Genomic DNA, 15,726 nt, shown 5'->3' with positions numbered 1-15,726 from the left:
GGATCGGGCAGTGTTTCGTTCTGCTGTGCATGGGGTCGCTATGAGTCGGAAACAACTCAACGGCACTTAACAACAACAACATGCCAGCAATGGCAAATTGAAAAGGAATGTTGTCACATTCATTATTAAAAAGAACACTTCAAGATCAATCCTCAAGTATAATGCTATCATTGACAATATCTATACATCTACAAAGAAGACCAATTAATACTACTGTCATTCAAATTTACCCACCAGCCACTAAAGCCAAAGATGAAGAAATTGAATATTTTTACCAACTTCTGCAGTCTGGAATTAATCAAACATGCATTCAACATGCATTGATAATTACTGGTGATTGGAATGCAAAAATTGGAAACAAAGAAGCTTCAGTAGTTGGAAAATATGGCCTTGGTGATAGAAATATCCCCAGAGATTGCATGACAGAATGTTGGAAGACTAAATTCATTGCAAATACCATTTTTCAACAACATAAATGGTGACTATGCATGTGGGCCTCTGTAGATGGAATATACAGGAATCAAATAGCCTGCATCTGTGGGAAGAGATGATGGAGAAGCTCAATATCATCAGTCAGAATAAGGCAAAAGTCATTAAAAAGACAGAAAATACCAAAATGGATGTCAGAAGAGACTCTGAAACTTGCTCTCAAATGGATAGTAGCTAAAGTGAATGAAAGATATTATAACATGTAAGTTGAACAGAAAATTTCAAAGGGAAGCTCAGAAGATGAGTAAAATATTTTAATGAAATGCACAAAGACCTGCAGGTAGAAAACCAAAAGGAAGGAACATGATCAACCTTTAAATTCAAGCCTCAAGTTGTAATATTGAAGATTCTATGGGGAAAATATTGAAGAATGCAGGAAGCAAAAAGAAAGATGAAAGAAAGAATGCACAGTCACTGGATCAAAAAGGATTGGTTGACATTTCAGGAGGTAGCATATGATCTGGAACTAGTTATACCAAAGAAAGAAGTCCAAGCTGCACTGAAGACATTGGCAAAAAACAAGTTTCCAGGAATTGGCAGGATACAAATAGAGATGTTTCAACAAAGTGATGCAAGCACTCAATCATTCATCCCAAGAAATTTGGAAGACAGATACCTGGCCAACCTACCGGAAGAGATCCGTATTTGTGCCCATTCCAAAGAAAGGAAATCCAAGAGAATAAGGGAGTTATCAAACAGTATCATTAATATCACACACAAGTAAAATTTTGCTGAAAATAATTCAAAACTGGTTGCAACAGTTTATAAACAGGGAATTGTCAGAAATTCAAGCCAGATTCAGAAGAGGATGTTGAATCAAGAATATCATTTCTGATGTCAGATGGATTTTGACTGAAAGCAAAGAATACCAGTTTACCTGTGTTTTATTGTCTATGCAAAAGTATTCAACTGTGTGACTCATACAAATTATGGATAACAGTGCAAAGAATGGGAATTCCAGAACACTTAATTGTGCATTTGAGGAAACTGTGTATCAATCAAGAGACAGTTGTTCAAACAGAACAAGGGTTCTGCATGGTTTAAAATCAGGAAAGGAGTATGTCAAGGTTGTATCCTCTCACCATATGTACTCAATCTGTATGCTGAGCAAATAATCCAGGAAGCTATACTTTATGAAGAAGAATGTACCATCAGGAATGGAGGAAGACTCATTAACAGCCTGCAATATGCAGATGACACAATCTTGTTTGCTGAAAGTAAAGAGGACTTGAAGCACTTACTGATGAAGATCAAAGAATACAGCCTTTAGTATGGATTACACCTCAACATATAGAAAACAAAATGGAGAAAAGATCAAATTTGTCAAGGACTTCATTTTAATTGGATCTACAATCAACTCCCATGGAAGCAGCAGTCAAGAAATCAAATGACATATTTAACTAGGCAAATCTGCTGCAAAAGATTTAAATTTTTTTTATTTAAATTTTAAATTGTTTAAAATTTATTATATGAAGAAGAATTGATGCATTGAATTATGGTGTTGGGGATGAAAACTGAACATCCATGGACTGCCAGAAGAATGAACAAATCAGTCTTGGAAGAAGTGCAGTTGGAATGCTCTTTAGAAGCAAGGATGGCGAGACTTTGTCTCTCTTACTTTTGTCATGTTATCAGGGGGGACCAGGCCCGGAAGAAGGATATCAAGTTTGGTAAAGTTGAGGGCCAGGGACAAAGAAGACCTTCAATGAGGTGAATTGACACAGTGGCTGCAACAATGGGCTCACACATAGCAATGATTGTGAGAATGGTGCAGGTCCAGGCAGTGTTTCATTCTGTTGTGCGTAGGGTCACTATGAATTAGATCTGATTTGACAGTTCCTAACAACAAAAAGAAGGATAAGGGAGTTGTGCAGAGCATAGTCATGAACAGGCACTAAAAATCTCCAGGGAATAGAGGCCAACTAGGATTGGAGAGTAGACTACAACATGGAGGGAGGTTGCGTTGACAGTAGGAAGACTCGATTCTAAGTCAAGGGGAGGGGAAGAGGAAAGTGGTTTGGAAGCAGCAATGAAAAGGAAAGAGGACAGCTTTCTTGCCTCCATTGTAAGAATGTGGATGAGAAATGTCCACACCTGAGAGGGCTGTGTGGAAACAGTGCCCCCAGGGAGAGCCAGATGGTGGATGGAATGTTCCAATGGGCAATGAACTTGGGGATGGTGGAAGAGAACAGGTAATGCCAAGCACAGAGGGTGTGGGGACTAGATTCCAGAGTGAATGATGGCTGCTATACTACATTTATTAGTCCCATCACTTTTTTTTTTTTAAACTTTTCTCTCAGCCAGTAGCTCTAACTCCACTCTTCTTGATTTTGACCATTCATAATCTGAGAAATAGATTTTGTGGCCTCAGAGAGAATTGTGCCCTGCCCAAAGTCCAGCCTGGGTGGCCCTTCCCCTGGGTGGCCCCTAGTCTTCTGGCTGTTACTGCCCCTTCTGGTACCCTCTGACCCTGGGTTCTGTTGTTGCAGGTATTTGGTGTCCACCTGAACAAGTGGCAGCTGGACAAGAAGCTCGGGTGCGGGTGTCTTTTCCTGTATGGCGTGTTCCTGTGCTTCTCCATCATGACTGAGTTCAACGTGTTCACCTTTGTGAACTTGCCTATGTGCAGGGACCACTGATCTGCCGGCAGCCCACCCAGGCCCGGCTCCTCCTTTCTGTGCAATATGAGACCTGGCCATACCGAGTCGCATGGCCTGGCCAGGGCATCAGTCAGTCTCTCCTGTGCTGTTCGTAGGTCTCCAATCCTGTTCTAGGGGCCAATGGCTCCTTTGCCTCATCCCTTACTCCTCTGCCTCCTCGGGTCCTACGTCCCACCAGCACTCTCACCCACCTCTCCTTCCTCCTCTGTGTGAAGACTTCCAACATCCACATGACTTCTCAATCTCCATTTTTGAACAGTGACTGAGATTCTAGAAAAACTGGCTGCTAACTGGCCCAAGCCAGGCAAAACTTGTTACAATTCCTCCTCTTTTTTTTTTAAGTTATTTGATGGAAGACTAATCTAATTTATGACCTGAGACTGTTGAAGGAGAGGGTGCATTGATTGTAAAGGAGTGTTTGGGTTTAGTTTTGTTTTGAGATGATTCCTTAGGTTACTAGGTTTAGGGGGTTGCTTTGTTTGGGGAATCTCCTTTTTCTTTTCTTTTCTTTCCTTCCAGAGATCAAGAGCTTCTCTTACACCTTCTTTCACTGGGCTCTCAATTAGTTGATGATCCAAAGGTTGCCATGCAGTGTCTCCTAGGGACTGATCCCAGACACACTAGAATATGCCTGGACTTAATGCTTATTGAAGGAACAGATGGAAAAGGCCCCCAGGGATGAATGCATGACATTTTATACCTGAGGATGCCTCTAAAGTCCTGTGGAAATTACCTAAGGGAGTGCAAGGTTTCCAAGGAAGAAGACAGCTTCCCACATGTCCATTAATGACCATCACTTCTCACTAGGTTTTTTCTAGTTTTTTAAGCAATAGTTCCAGCCTGCCCAAGGCCTTTGATGAGGTGGCCTGTTTAAACTATCCATCCATGAGGTGCCAGGCAGTCAATACAGAAACCTCCCCAACTCTGAGTCCTTAAGATATGCTCTTGTTGCTTGGCATTTGGGGTGATGGGGGTGACCCAGAGGCTACCACTGCTTTCCATGAAGGAGTTATAGACACTGGTTTCTTGAAAAAGGGGAGAAGCACACTTTGCACAGACATCATCAATAAAGTCCCAATTTGCTGATCAGTTTTGAATACACTGGACCCCAAAGGCTGGCTCTTGGGCAAATGTCCTTCCTTATAGGACTCCACTACCAAGCTGACCTGGCTCTACCACTCCCCTTCTGGAGGGATGGCAAGGGAAGAAGAAGACCAGAAAACTGACACCTTTGAAGCCACAGAATGTGTTAAATATAGACTTACTCAAGGGCATAAGTTATTGTGAACATTTTTGCCAATCACCGCTAAATAGCCCTGCTAGATTTTGTATGATGCTGAATTAATATGCAGACTAAGTCCACAGAATTGAAATACACCCATGCTTGTTACACTGTATTTACTGAGACTGTGGATTCTTGCCCATGCTGTCCCTCATATTTACTTTGAGCACTGATCACTTCTCATCCATCGGTATGGTTTTTCCTATCCCTTGTACACTTCTGGTATGGATTGTAAAAACAACCTGCTACAAATTGGTTGAATGTTACTGTCTATGGTGCAAACTGAGACCAGCATTAGTCTGTGGGGCACCCGCCCAACAGAGGGACCAGAGTGGGTGTCACCAATTTGGTCTTTCAGAGCTATGACACATTTATTGACTCTGTTGCACATTTTGCACTGGTTTATGGCGATTGTTTTCTTTGGATGGGTAGTGTAAAATAAACTTCTTTGTTCTGTATTCTTCCTTGAGCAAGCACATTACTTTTTCTCCCAAGGTGTTGCCCATTCACATTGAAGATTATACATGGAAAGGAAAATGATTGTGCATTTGCTGTGTGGCCAGGTATTTGAACTTTTACTCTTTCTGGGCTGACTCACCTAGGAAGCTGGTAAATGCTTGGCAAAGTGCAAGTATGAAGTGGCAAACGGCGTTGTTGTTGTTGTTGTTATGTGCCGTCGAGTCAAACCCGACTCATAGCGACCCCTCCTTGGGTTTCCGAGGCAGTATCACTACGGAAGTAGGATTGCCCAACCTTCCTTCTGAGGAGTGGCTGGTGGGTTTGAACCGCCAGCCATCTGGTTAGCAGGCAAGTATCTTAGCCACTATGCTACCAGAGCTCCTGGCAAATGGTGGGGCCCTTCTAAATCTTCAAGGAACTATGGGCCTGCTGTCCTATAGAATACATGTGGCATTATATTAGGAATGCTTTCTTTTAGCTGTCCATGACAGGAAGAGTATCCCACTACTGCGGGTGATGTTCAGCTCTGTTCAGATCTCCATCTTGTCCTACTAGTTTCTAATCATGAAAATTAAGACTTCTCCAAAGCTGATTCCTTAAAAGAAACAGTAACATATCATTATAATAAGACATGTTCTTATCCTGTTGACTCTCAAGTAATAATTTTGTAGACGTAGAAGTAGACTCAAGTTAGCAAGCAAGGTGGTTTCCACCTGAAATCCAACACAATTCATTTAGACCATAGGAATCAGAAGGAAAATTTACAACTTTCTTTAACTATATAAAATAAATATTCCTGGTAGTTGTGACAATACAAAGGACTTAGCTTTGTTTTGAGTGCTTATTACTAAAAATACATTGCCCCTACATTTGTGCATTTTACAAATATACCCTGGTCAGGGGGCAGGGTATTTCCATTATTCTAAGTGATGTCTACAAAGCATAAGATACTTTTATATTAAGTATTTTGTTGTTCTAGTCTTATTTCTTAGTTCCAAACAAAGACATTTGATGAGAATTTTGATTTTTTTTATGTTTGATATATGAACACATCTATGAAACTATAGTTTAGAAACTATAGTCCCATGCAAAATTTCTCAAGTAGAAAATTCTGGGGAGAGGTAGTTTCTATATTTCATGCATAATGATTGCCAGCCTAGGAACTGTGAGTCCTCTTCCTGAAATGAGAGTTGAGCCTATCTGTGTAGATCATGAGACAGAAAGTATAAAAAGAGTAGCCACCCGTGACTGGGTCTTGAATTGTTGGTTAAGAACAGTTCTAAATGAGCCAGCTATCCAGTGATGCAAAATTGCTGATGTTGCTATTTTCAATGCTTCTGCTGTGCTGAGATTTGTGGCACAGTGGGTAAGACATTTGGCTGCTAACCAGATGGTCAGAGGTTCAAACCCACCAGCTGCTCCATAGGAGGAAGATGAGCCAATCTACTTCTCTAAAGATTCATAGCCTTAGAAACTCAATGAGTTGCTGTGAATCAGAATCAATTCAATGGCTGTGGGCTAAGATGGTTGAGGGAAGAACTTTTTTCAATATCCCATACCGCGGTCCCCTCAGGCTGTGATCTCATCCACAAATTGAACATTGAATGTCTTCTAGAAGGAAAAAGTTGCCCTAGGCTCTGGGGAACTTGCTCATCCTCCTGAGTACATCCTAGTTGACACCACAAGGAGGAACCTGAAGGAACCTCTTTTTCTGGAAATGTGTGCCCAGCTTGACTGGGCTTGCCAAGGGTCATTGCCAGTAAGCATGCCTATCAAAGGACATGGCCTCAGGCACTCTGAAAGGGCCCCAGGGGATGTTTCTAAGCACACTGGAAAGATTCCAAATGATAGTGCCAGCCCTGCCTTTTGTTGTTGTTGTTGTTAAGTGCCGTCGAGTCGTTTCTGACTCATAGCGACCCCATGCACAGCAGAACGAAACACTGCCCGATCCCGCACCAGCCCCACAATCCATGCTATACTCGAGCCCATCATCGCAGCCACTGTATCAATCCATCTCCCTGAAGGCCTCCCCCTCTTTCGTCGACCCTCCACCCTACCAAGCATGACATCCTTCTCCAGGGAATGGTCCCTTCTTACAACATGACCAAAATAGGTGAGATGAAGTCTGGCCATTCTTGCTTCCAAGGAGCATTCTGACTGCACTTCCTCCAGGACAGATCTGTTAGTTCTTTTAGCAGTCCATGGTACTTTCAGCATTCTTCACCAGCACCACAACTCAAAAGCATCAACTCTTCTTCGGTCTTCCCTATTCATTGTCCAGCTCTCACATGCATACCAGGCGATTGGAAATATCATGGCTTGTGTCAGGCGCACCTTAGTCCTCAAGGAGATATCCTTTCGCCTCAGCACTTGAAACAGTTCCTTCGCAGTTGACTTCCCCAATGCTACACGTCGTCTAATGTCCTGACTGCTGCTTCCGTTGGCATCGATTGTAGAACCAAGCAACATGAATTCCTTGACAACCTCAATCTTCTCTCCATTTATTGTGATGCTGCTCATTGGTCCAGTTGTGAGGATTTTTGTTTTCTTTATGTTGACATGTAATCCATACTGCAGACTGTATTCTTCAACCTTCATCAGTAGGTGCCTTAAGTCATCCTCACTTTCAGCAAGCAAAGTTGTATCGTCTGCATATCTCAGGTTGTTAATGATTCTTCCTCCAATCCTGATACCACGTTTTTCTTCATATAGTCCAGCTTCTCGGATTATTTGCTCAGCATATAGATTGAATAAGTGTGGAGAAAGAATACAACCCTGACACACTCCTTTTAAGGAGTGCTATTTTTCTAGGTATGTTTGGTATTTGCATCCAAAAAGACCTAGGGTGGAGAAGAGATGGATGAGGGTTATTTATTATGTTTTCCTAGGTCTTTTGCTTTGGGCACTTGTACTTTGCAGTCATAAATTTGCATACTAGGTATTTAAAGCTCTGCATATCTCAAAATGGCAAATTTTATTTATTTTAAGCACTCAGGCTTCCAGGAACAGCCTAAATGTTTGTTTTACTTTTTTTAAAAAAAGAGAGAAAGGTAAAATACTGTAAAGTCCAGGCTGTTTTCAATTGCGGTATATAAAATGGGACTAACATCTAACTTGCAATAAATGTATTCAAAGGTAATCTTATAATTTTACCCAGTTGTTCATGAAAATATTCAGATTGTAACACAAAAACAAAATTGTGAAATTCATTATGATAATGGTGCCTTTTCCAAGATGTTTATTTTTATCTTTTCAAAATAATAGAATAATTATCCCACTCATAGGATAACTATTCATTATTCTGACCTGTTGTAAACAACCATTTTTAATCAGATGGGTAATTTCTATGTGGGATTTTGTGTAGTCTTACACTAATTAATGAGTCCCATTTATTTTAATGTGCTTTGCAAGGACTGTTCAGTACACACATATACACAGTCTGACACCAAAACTCTGTACGAAAACAATCCAACTGATCTTTGAAACATCTCCAAACACCCAGCTGCCTGTTATACAACTGCAGGAATAGGGTGGACTTAGCAGACTTTTTTTTTTTTTTTGATAAATAAAAAGCCATGTATGCATTGCCTCATTGTCCAGAGATGTGAGGTACTGTGGAGACTCCAATAGAACCAGGAGCTGCAGCTGCAGCTGCGGACTCAGGGAGAGGATTATGCCCTGGCCCAGAACTGATTTCACATAGAATTTATGCTTAATTCCACATAAATCTACTAGTGCACTCTGGCATTTATTTCCTCAATAAGGTATACCCAGTAGTCCTACTAAATTAAGAAGTTTTTACTAAGCTTCAATTTAGCAAACACCCACCAAACTGTCAGGACTTAAAACATAGTAAGGAGCAGTAGTTAATACTCATTTTTATTTTGGTCTTTCTTTTTGCAATACGTAGAGGGAGAAAAAAGATAGAGGATTATGATTTTGGCAAATATGTCTTCTAAGGATGTTTCTATTTCAACTAATTTACATGTAAGTATGCACATATACATCAACAATGTTTCTTTTTCTAGATAGCTTCCAATTTTTCTTATTTATCAAAAGATTAATTTGGTCACAGCTTCTGATTTGTTGGGATAGTTGATCCAGTAACTGATTCCAGAAAAGTACACTTAAAAATTTGCAATGAAATGTGACAAGAAGGCTTTCAGGATCCTTGCTGTTGTTGTCTGGGTCCTTCCAAACAGGAAGCCTACAGCTCATTACTAAAATGCCATGCACTTGTGTGCAAAGGTGCTTTCAGCATAAAACTAATATATATTTTAATATCGCAGGAAAAATGTATATATGCTAAGTTTCATATCCTTATCTTTGAGGTGGTAAATCAGATGTTCCCTCTCTCTCCCATGATTGATGAAGAATAATTCTTTTTTAAAATGCTAGATACTAAACCTGTACTCTGTTCAGTTATCATGCTCAGCCAGCAATAAGTTTGAACCAAAATGCCTACTGCTTTATTTTTAGGAGAGTTTATTTTGTCTACTGGCTATAGGTTGCTAATATACCAGTTCTTGCATATCTAAAATAATCTTTTCATAGCAGATGGAATTCTTTCTTCCAGTTGCTTAAAAGTTCAATATCCAACTTCATGTATGAAGTGATTTTTTTTACCTGCATTTATTCATCATATTATCTAAACTAGTGGTTTTCAAATTTAAGTGTACATCCAAATCATCTGGAGACTTATTAAACAACAGGTTGTTTGTCCCCCTCACTGAGTTTCTGATTCAGAAAGTCTCAGTATAGACTCAACAATGTGTATTCTCACCTAGATGCTGATGCTACTGGTCTGGGACGTACCTGAGAACCACTGGTCTAAAATATATCCTTTGCCCATAAAGCCACATTTTACCTACACAAACCCCCATCAATATCACTTATCTATAAACACACACATACAGAGATCTACTATCTCTTTCCTTCTTTTAAAATTCTTTCTTCTTTATAATTCCACTGAGATCTATGAATGGCTAAAAGTAGAGAAATAAATATGGCCAATTTTTGATCACCTACATTTTCTATCATCCTGCAGTCTGTCTGTACCCAATGAACAAAACTTCTAAATTAAAAAAACAAGATCAAAGTAAATGACTTGAGATGACACAGGAAAACCAAGTTCAGGGTAGAATATTAGCTCAACAGAGATGGGAGTAGAGGACCCTCAACTTCATTCAAATTGAAAAAGATTTAGTTGTAAATAACAATAAGAGAAAGTAACAGAGACTATAGGAGAAATTTTCTACACATAAGCTCATATTTCCACCTTACAATCATATATAGCTAACTTTCTAATCTAAAAATCTAATGCAAATCAATTTTACAAAGATGGCATAGATCAGGGGAAAAAAAGGCTTGCTGCAGGATTGGCCTTTATGGCCAAGAGCTTCAGATAATGTCACGTGCACTTGTCCTGGTCTTGCCTTAAAAGGAGCTACAGAACACAACCAGCGTATAACCCCTGCCAGGAGCTTAGAAGCCTTCATCACCTAGGCTGTGAGCAGGGATCGTATTCCAGTAGGAAATCACTGAAATTTCACAAGTGAAACATGGGGCCTGCCTTCTGTCTCTAGCCAGACCTTAGCTCAAGTATGTCTTGGTCCATCCACAAGAACCTGAAGAGACAAATTCTGTTGTTAAAATTGGCATAATAAAAGCCACATTTTCATCTCCAGTAAAAGTTTTGCTCCAAGGCAGAAATGACTTTAGATATTGGTTTGTGTAACCAAGGCCTGGAGAGGGCAAAGTCTTACTATTCAGAAATACATTGCATTCTTGACCTTTGCTGGTGTAGGGCAGGTGTCAGCCAGTGGCAAGGAGGTGTACTGCATCACCTTTAATCCCTTTGTGCCCTAAGAAGCCATGCAGGGCTCCTAGAGATGGTATCACCAAGGAAGAAATATGTTCCATGACATTAGCAATAAGTAGTACTAATTTGTGGTTCATTTGTAGAATTCTTGTCTCTTGTGTGAGAGACCCAGGTTTAATTCCCAGCCAATGCACCTCATGCACAGCCACCACCTGTCTGCCATTGAAGGCTTGAGTGTTACTATGATGCTGAACAGGTTTCAGTAGAGCTTCCAGAAGAAAGCCCTATGGATGACAACAGTCCAATCCAGTTGTATATGGTGTTGTCATGAGTTGGGGGCCAACTTTATAGCAGCTAGCAACAACAACATTGCTAATCTGAGACACATTCCGAGACAATTGAATGCACACTTTTTCTTCCTATACCCCTTAGTAATAGAGGCAGCCTCTTTGTAGTTTAAGGCAGAACTTGAGCTGCCACCTACATGTTAACTGGCAATATTTTTTGGGAGGGAAAACATGAGCAAAGATTCATGCCAAGAATTTCAAAAATCTAGGGAAGCACTGGTACTTAATGTGTCTTTGATGAACATGGTAACAGAATTATCTGTATTACTCTCAAGGAAAGTCTAATACAACTTTAAACCTCTGTTTTATTATTTGTTTCAGAAAGGGATTATGTTCCTTTAGTAATTTAGCTTTGCTGCATTGGGTACACATGAGGTTTCATACTTTATGTATATGAGTTCTGGGACAAGACAGCCTTTTAAAATGAGTGGAAAACTTTCTCCTGCACCTCATCAGGAAATTGATGTCTTCCCTCTTAGCATTATATCCTCAGAGAGTTGTGCCATTCTGTGGTCTGAAAAGCATGAGCCCCTATCTCAAATACTGCCCTGTCCCTCTATGTCTCTCTTGCTTCACAGCCAGCACCTATCCCAGCTGATTCTCAGTTTTTCCAGGTGTCACAGGGAGTTTGGCTTGACTTCTCCCTTTGCTGGCCTGCAGGTGGCCAGAGATGGGTTTTAGTGAGTTCTCATTGCCAGCTGAGATGCTATGCTTACAGACACCATCAGATACCCCAAAGAAGAGCACTGGGTTCACAGGTTAGCCAGATTTTGGGATACATGGAATAACAATGGCAGCATTTGTAACCCAACTTTCCAACTCTGGATGAACAGGTGGTGGCCACAGAATTATCCTTCCTGAAAGCCATCATTCAGAGGGTTCCCTTGAGCCCTGAGCTCAAGGACAGGAGTCCCAACCTCTCCTTCTCCACAGATACCTGAATATCTCCCAAATGAACACATCAGGCTACATAATAGCTGAGCTTCCTCCAGCCCTGATATTCTGTAATGCAATCTAGAAAAGAATAAAGATACTTTATCTCCAATTAATTAAAATAAGAAAGGAATTGTGATGTGACAACATTTCAGCTGGCCTGTGTTTCAATATAAAATAGCTCACAAGCTATTCTGGTTGTCTCAGTTCACCTGTCATTGGAATTCATCATCCTTGTTGTCGATGGAATATTTTTTAATGTATATCATTTTGAAGATCTTCTATAACAAAAAACCTCTTTGGCAAAGCCTCATCCCCTCATCATTCTCACAAAGAATTTTTAGGGTTCCAGAGGCTAAAAATACACATTTATTTTAAAGGATATGTGAGGCATCTAATTTTTGTGTGGTGATAGCCAGGGATACATTTATCTTTTCTTATCTTCTTATTGTGGGGTAGATTCTGATCCTCTGAAAAATTGAAACCACCAGAAGGACCCCAATTCTGGGGGTTAGGAGACTCTACAAATGCAAAAACCACTGGAGCTGGAGGGACCAAAGATAAGCAGCAACAGGCATCAGAACTCTCCAGTAGAGCTGGTTGGACTTGTGACGCCCTGACCCAACCCCAGATCCTGACAGCATGGAGAGAACCAGACATTGTTAATGAGCTCCACAGATTCTAACATGTATCAAGGTTCAAGTACCTTGCACATATGTGACTTCTTTGTGCATGCAAGTGAATTTTGGGCCAAGAGTATTTCAAAATGAATACAGAAAACAGTGTAATCATTACTGATTAGAGTTTACTTATTTCCTTGGGATATTCTATGTGTTTCATGGCCATCAGAAGATTACTTCAAAGTCATTATTTAATGAAGCACAATGACAAAACAGGGTACCATAACATAGCAAAAATATTTAATGCCATAAATATTTGTTAATAAAAGTTGGGAGGCAAGGGAGTTCCAGTAAGATGACAGAATAGGTAGACAAACTACACAGATACTTTTCAACAAAGAAAAGGGGAACCAATTAACACAGATACAGAAGATAATCCTGGAGCCCTGAGCTTTGAAAGGAAGGATACAGAAGGGAACTAAACTCTAACTAGTAGAAGAACCTGCATGAAAATACTGAAAAAGGAGATATATGGAGCTGTGGACTGTCAGCAATCCTGACAGCACAGACAGCTTGGATAATGCCAAGTGGTGTTAGAACCTAAGAATTAACCTAAAAATCTGCCCTGCTAGCCAGGGGCTGCACAGAGATCTGCACTTGTGGCTGGTGAATAAAAGGGGAAGCAGCAAAGAAGGAGATGGACTGAGCTTTGGAATTTTGGCTGTATGGAGGGTGCAGCCATTTGGAGTATTTACAAGCAGTTTGACCATTTTGGATATTTAAAGCAACAGTATTCTCTCAGATTCCACGGACCTAAGAATAGGCTCCACTTGCCAGGGACTACAAGGACATTCTGGACACATAAGACTGGAAAGGTATGATATTTCCCTTGTTACTCTTATACACCACATCCTCTTGATGAACGGAGGTTTGGCCATCCCTCACTCCCACCCACTTTCTGGGCTGGCAGGAATTCTATCCCAGTCTATGCTATGATGGAACCTGGGTGCACTGCCCTGCCCTGCCCAGATTTTATTTTCCCTTTTTTATTCAGTTTGTACATTTTGTCTTTTTTTTTTTTTTTTTTCATCCTTTTTATTATTATTCTTTATTCTTTCCTTCCCAGGTTCTTGTATTCAGCATTTTCTCTCTTTCCTATTCCTGGTTCCCATTTTTTTTTTTTTTCCTTTCTCATTGTTCTTCTCATTCCTTGTATTTCTTTTTGCATTTTTCTCATTTTTTTATTCATTATTCTCCTACTCTACCTCTTTTCTCTTACTGCTCCCTCCCCAGATACTGCAGGGTTCCCCCCCCCTTTATTTTAGTGATTGTTCCTGTGTGTTTATGTGGTGTATTCTTTGTCCACTTGCTTTTATTTTTTTTTTATGGTTTTTCTGTTGTTGCTTTTGTCTCACTGAGTGGAAGACAGCAACAGTGCCCATATGACCCAACTACACCTGCACCTCCTGCAGCTCCACTCACTAAGTGAGAGCCACCGCTTCCTTCTCTACCAACTAGACAACAATAAATTACCACCAAGAAGACCCTGACTCACCCTTAGCTATTCTTCACAAACAGTTAACAGAGACCTAGTACAACAATATCATAATGTCTTGGAGACAAGAGACCATCACAGTCCACACAAAGAAGCAAGATAAAGTGGCAGAAACAAGGGAGCAGGATACAGACCCAGAACACATCCCTGAGGATGAAGCAACATTAGAACTCCCTGATAAGGAATTCAAAAAAAATATATTTAGGTGTCTTCAAAGGATTCACTGACAAAATTAAGGAAAATGCAGACAAAACCCTAGAACAATTTTGTAAGAAAATACAAGAACAAAATGACAAAATAAATGAAAAATTAGAAATGATTCAAACCTACAGATAGAAATCCAGAAGATCAATACCAAATTGTCAGAAATAGATAACACATCGAAAGGGCAAAGGAGTAGAATCAAATCAATGGGTGACAGAATGAATGAGATCAAACACAAATACCTGAGTACTTCTTTGGAAAGGGATCAATCAGAAAAAGATCAAAACAAAATGAGGAAAGCTTGAGGTTCATATGGGATACCATCAAAAGGAATAACCTACAAGTACTTGGAATTCCAGAGCAGGAAGAGAAAAATAAAACCACTGAGAAAATTGTCCAAGATTTGTTGGAAGAGAACTTCCCTGATATGATGAAGGATGAGAATATATCCATTCAGGAATTCCAGTGAACCCCAAACAGGATACACCCCAAAAGAAAATCACCAAGACTTATAATCATCAAACTTATGAAAACCAAAGACAAGGAAAGAATCCTGAAAGCAGCACAGGAAAAATGAATTTACCTACAAAGGACAACCAATAATAGTAAGCTCTGAGTTCTCCACAGAAACCATGCAAACGAGAAGGCAATGGGATGATATATATATATAAAACACTGAAAGAGAAAAATTTCCAACCAAGAATGATATACCTAGCAAGATTTTTCCTCAAATATGATGGTGAAATTAGATTTCCACATAAACAGAAATTAAAGGAACTTGTTAAAGCCACACCAACCTTACAAGAGATACTAAAGGAGTCCTTTGAACAGAGAACCAATAATAGCAAATAACAACTGACCATTAATATACAAGATGACATAACCCAGAAACCAACACAGCTATGGAGGTATCTAAAGTAAAATAAGCTTACAAGACTGTAAACAGCAAACCAGAGACATAAATCAGCAAATAAGGACAACTACAAACCAAAAAGAGGGAAAAAATAGTGTAGTTACAGAAATTCTAAATGGTAAGGAAGTCAAGAGAGTTGTAAGATAGAATGGACTATTCTAAACTTGAGGAGAAAATTATAAATCACAGAGTAACCTCAAAAAAATTATAAACTTTCACATAACAATAAAAAAAGTGGACAAGCACAAATATTTAGCAAATACTAAAACAATAGCAACAACAAAAAATGATAACACAATTCATAAACATAAAGAGCTCAGCACAGAATATTATATAGTACACAGAAACAAGGAACACTATGAAAAAACATATAACAAAATGACAACAACCATTATACTTGTTGATAATTACACTGAATGTCAATGGATTAAATGTACCACTCA

At 39.7% G+C, this 15,726-nt stretch overlaps 1 protein-coding gene across 1 annotated transcript in view; it reads left to right on the top strand.

The window, feature by feature from the left end:
* Positions 1 to 3,128, top strand: part of SLC24A3 (solute carrier family 24 member 3) — a 949,388-nt gene extending 946,260 nt beyond the window's left edge. The window contains exon 17 of the mRNA XM_007948201.2: positions 2,979 to 3,128. Coding sequence (XP_007946392.2) covers positions 2,979 to 3,128 — 150 coding nt within the window. The remainder of the gene's footprint in view (positions 1 to 2,978) is intronic.
* The last annotated feature ends 12,598 nt before the right edge of the window (positions 3,129 to 15,726 follow it).

This window comes from Orycteropus afer, unplaced genomic scaffold, assembly GCF_000298275.1.
Source record: "Orycteropus afer afer isolate SDZICR_OR568_19922 unplaced genomic scaffold, OryAfe1.0 scaffold00208, whole genome shotgun sequence".
Lineage (NCBI taxonomy): Eukaryota > Metazoa > Chordata > Mammalia > Tubulidentata > Orycteropodidae > Orycteropus > Orycteropus afer.
The sequence above is the reverse complement of the archived record's forward strand: the minus strand, read 5'-3'. Positions and strand labels throughout refer to the sequence as shown.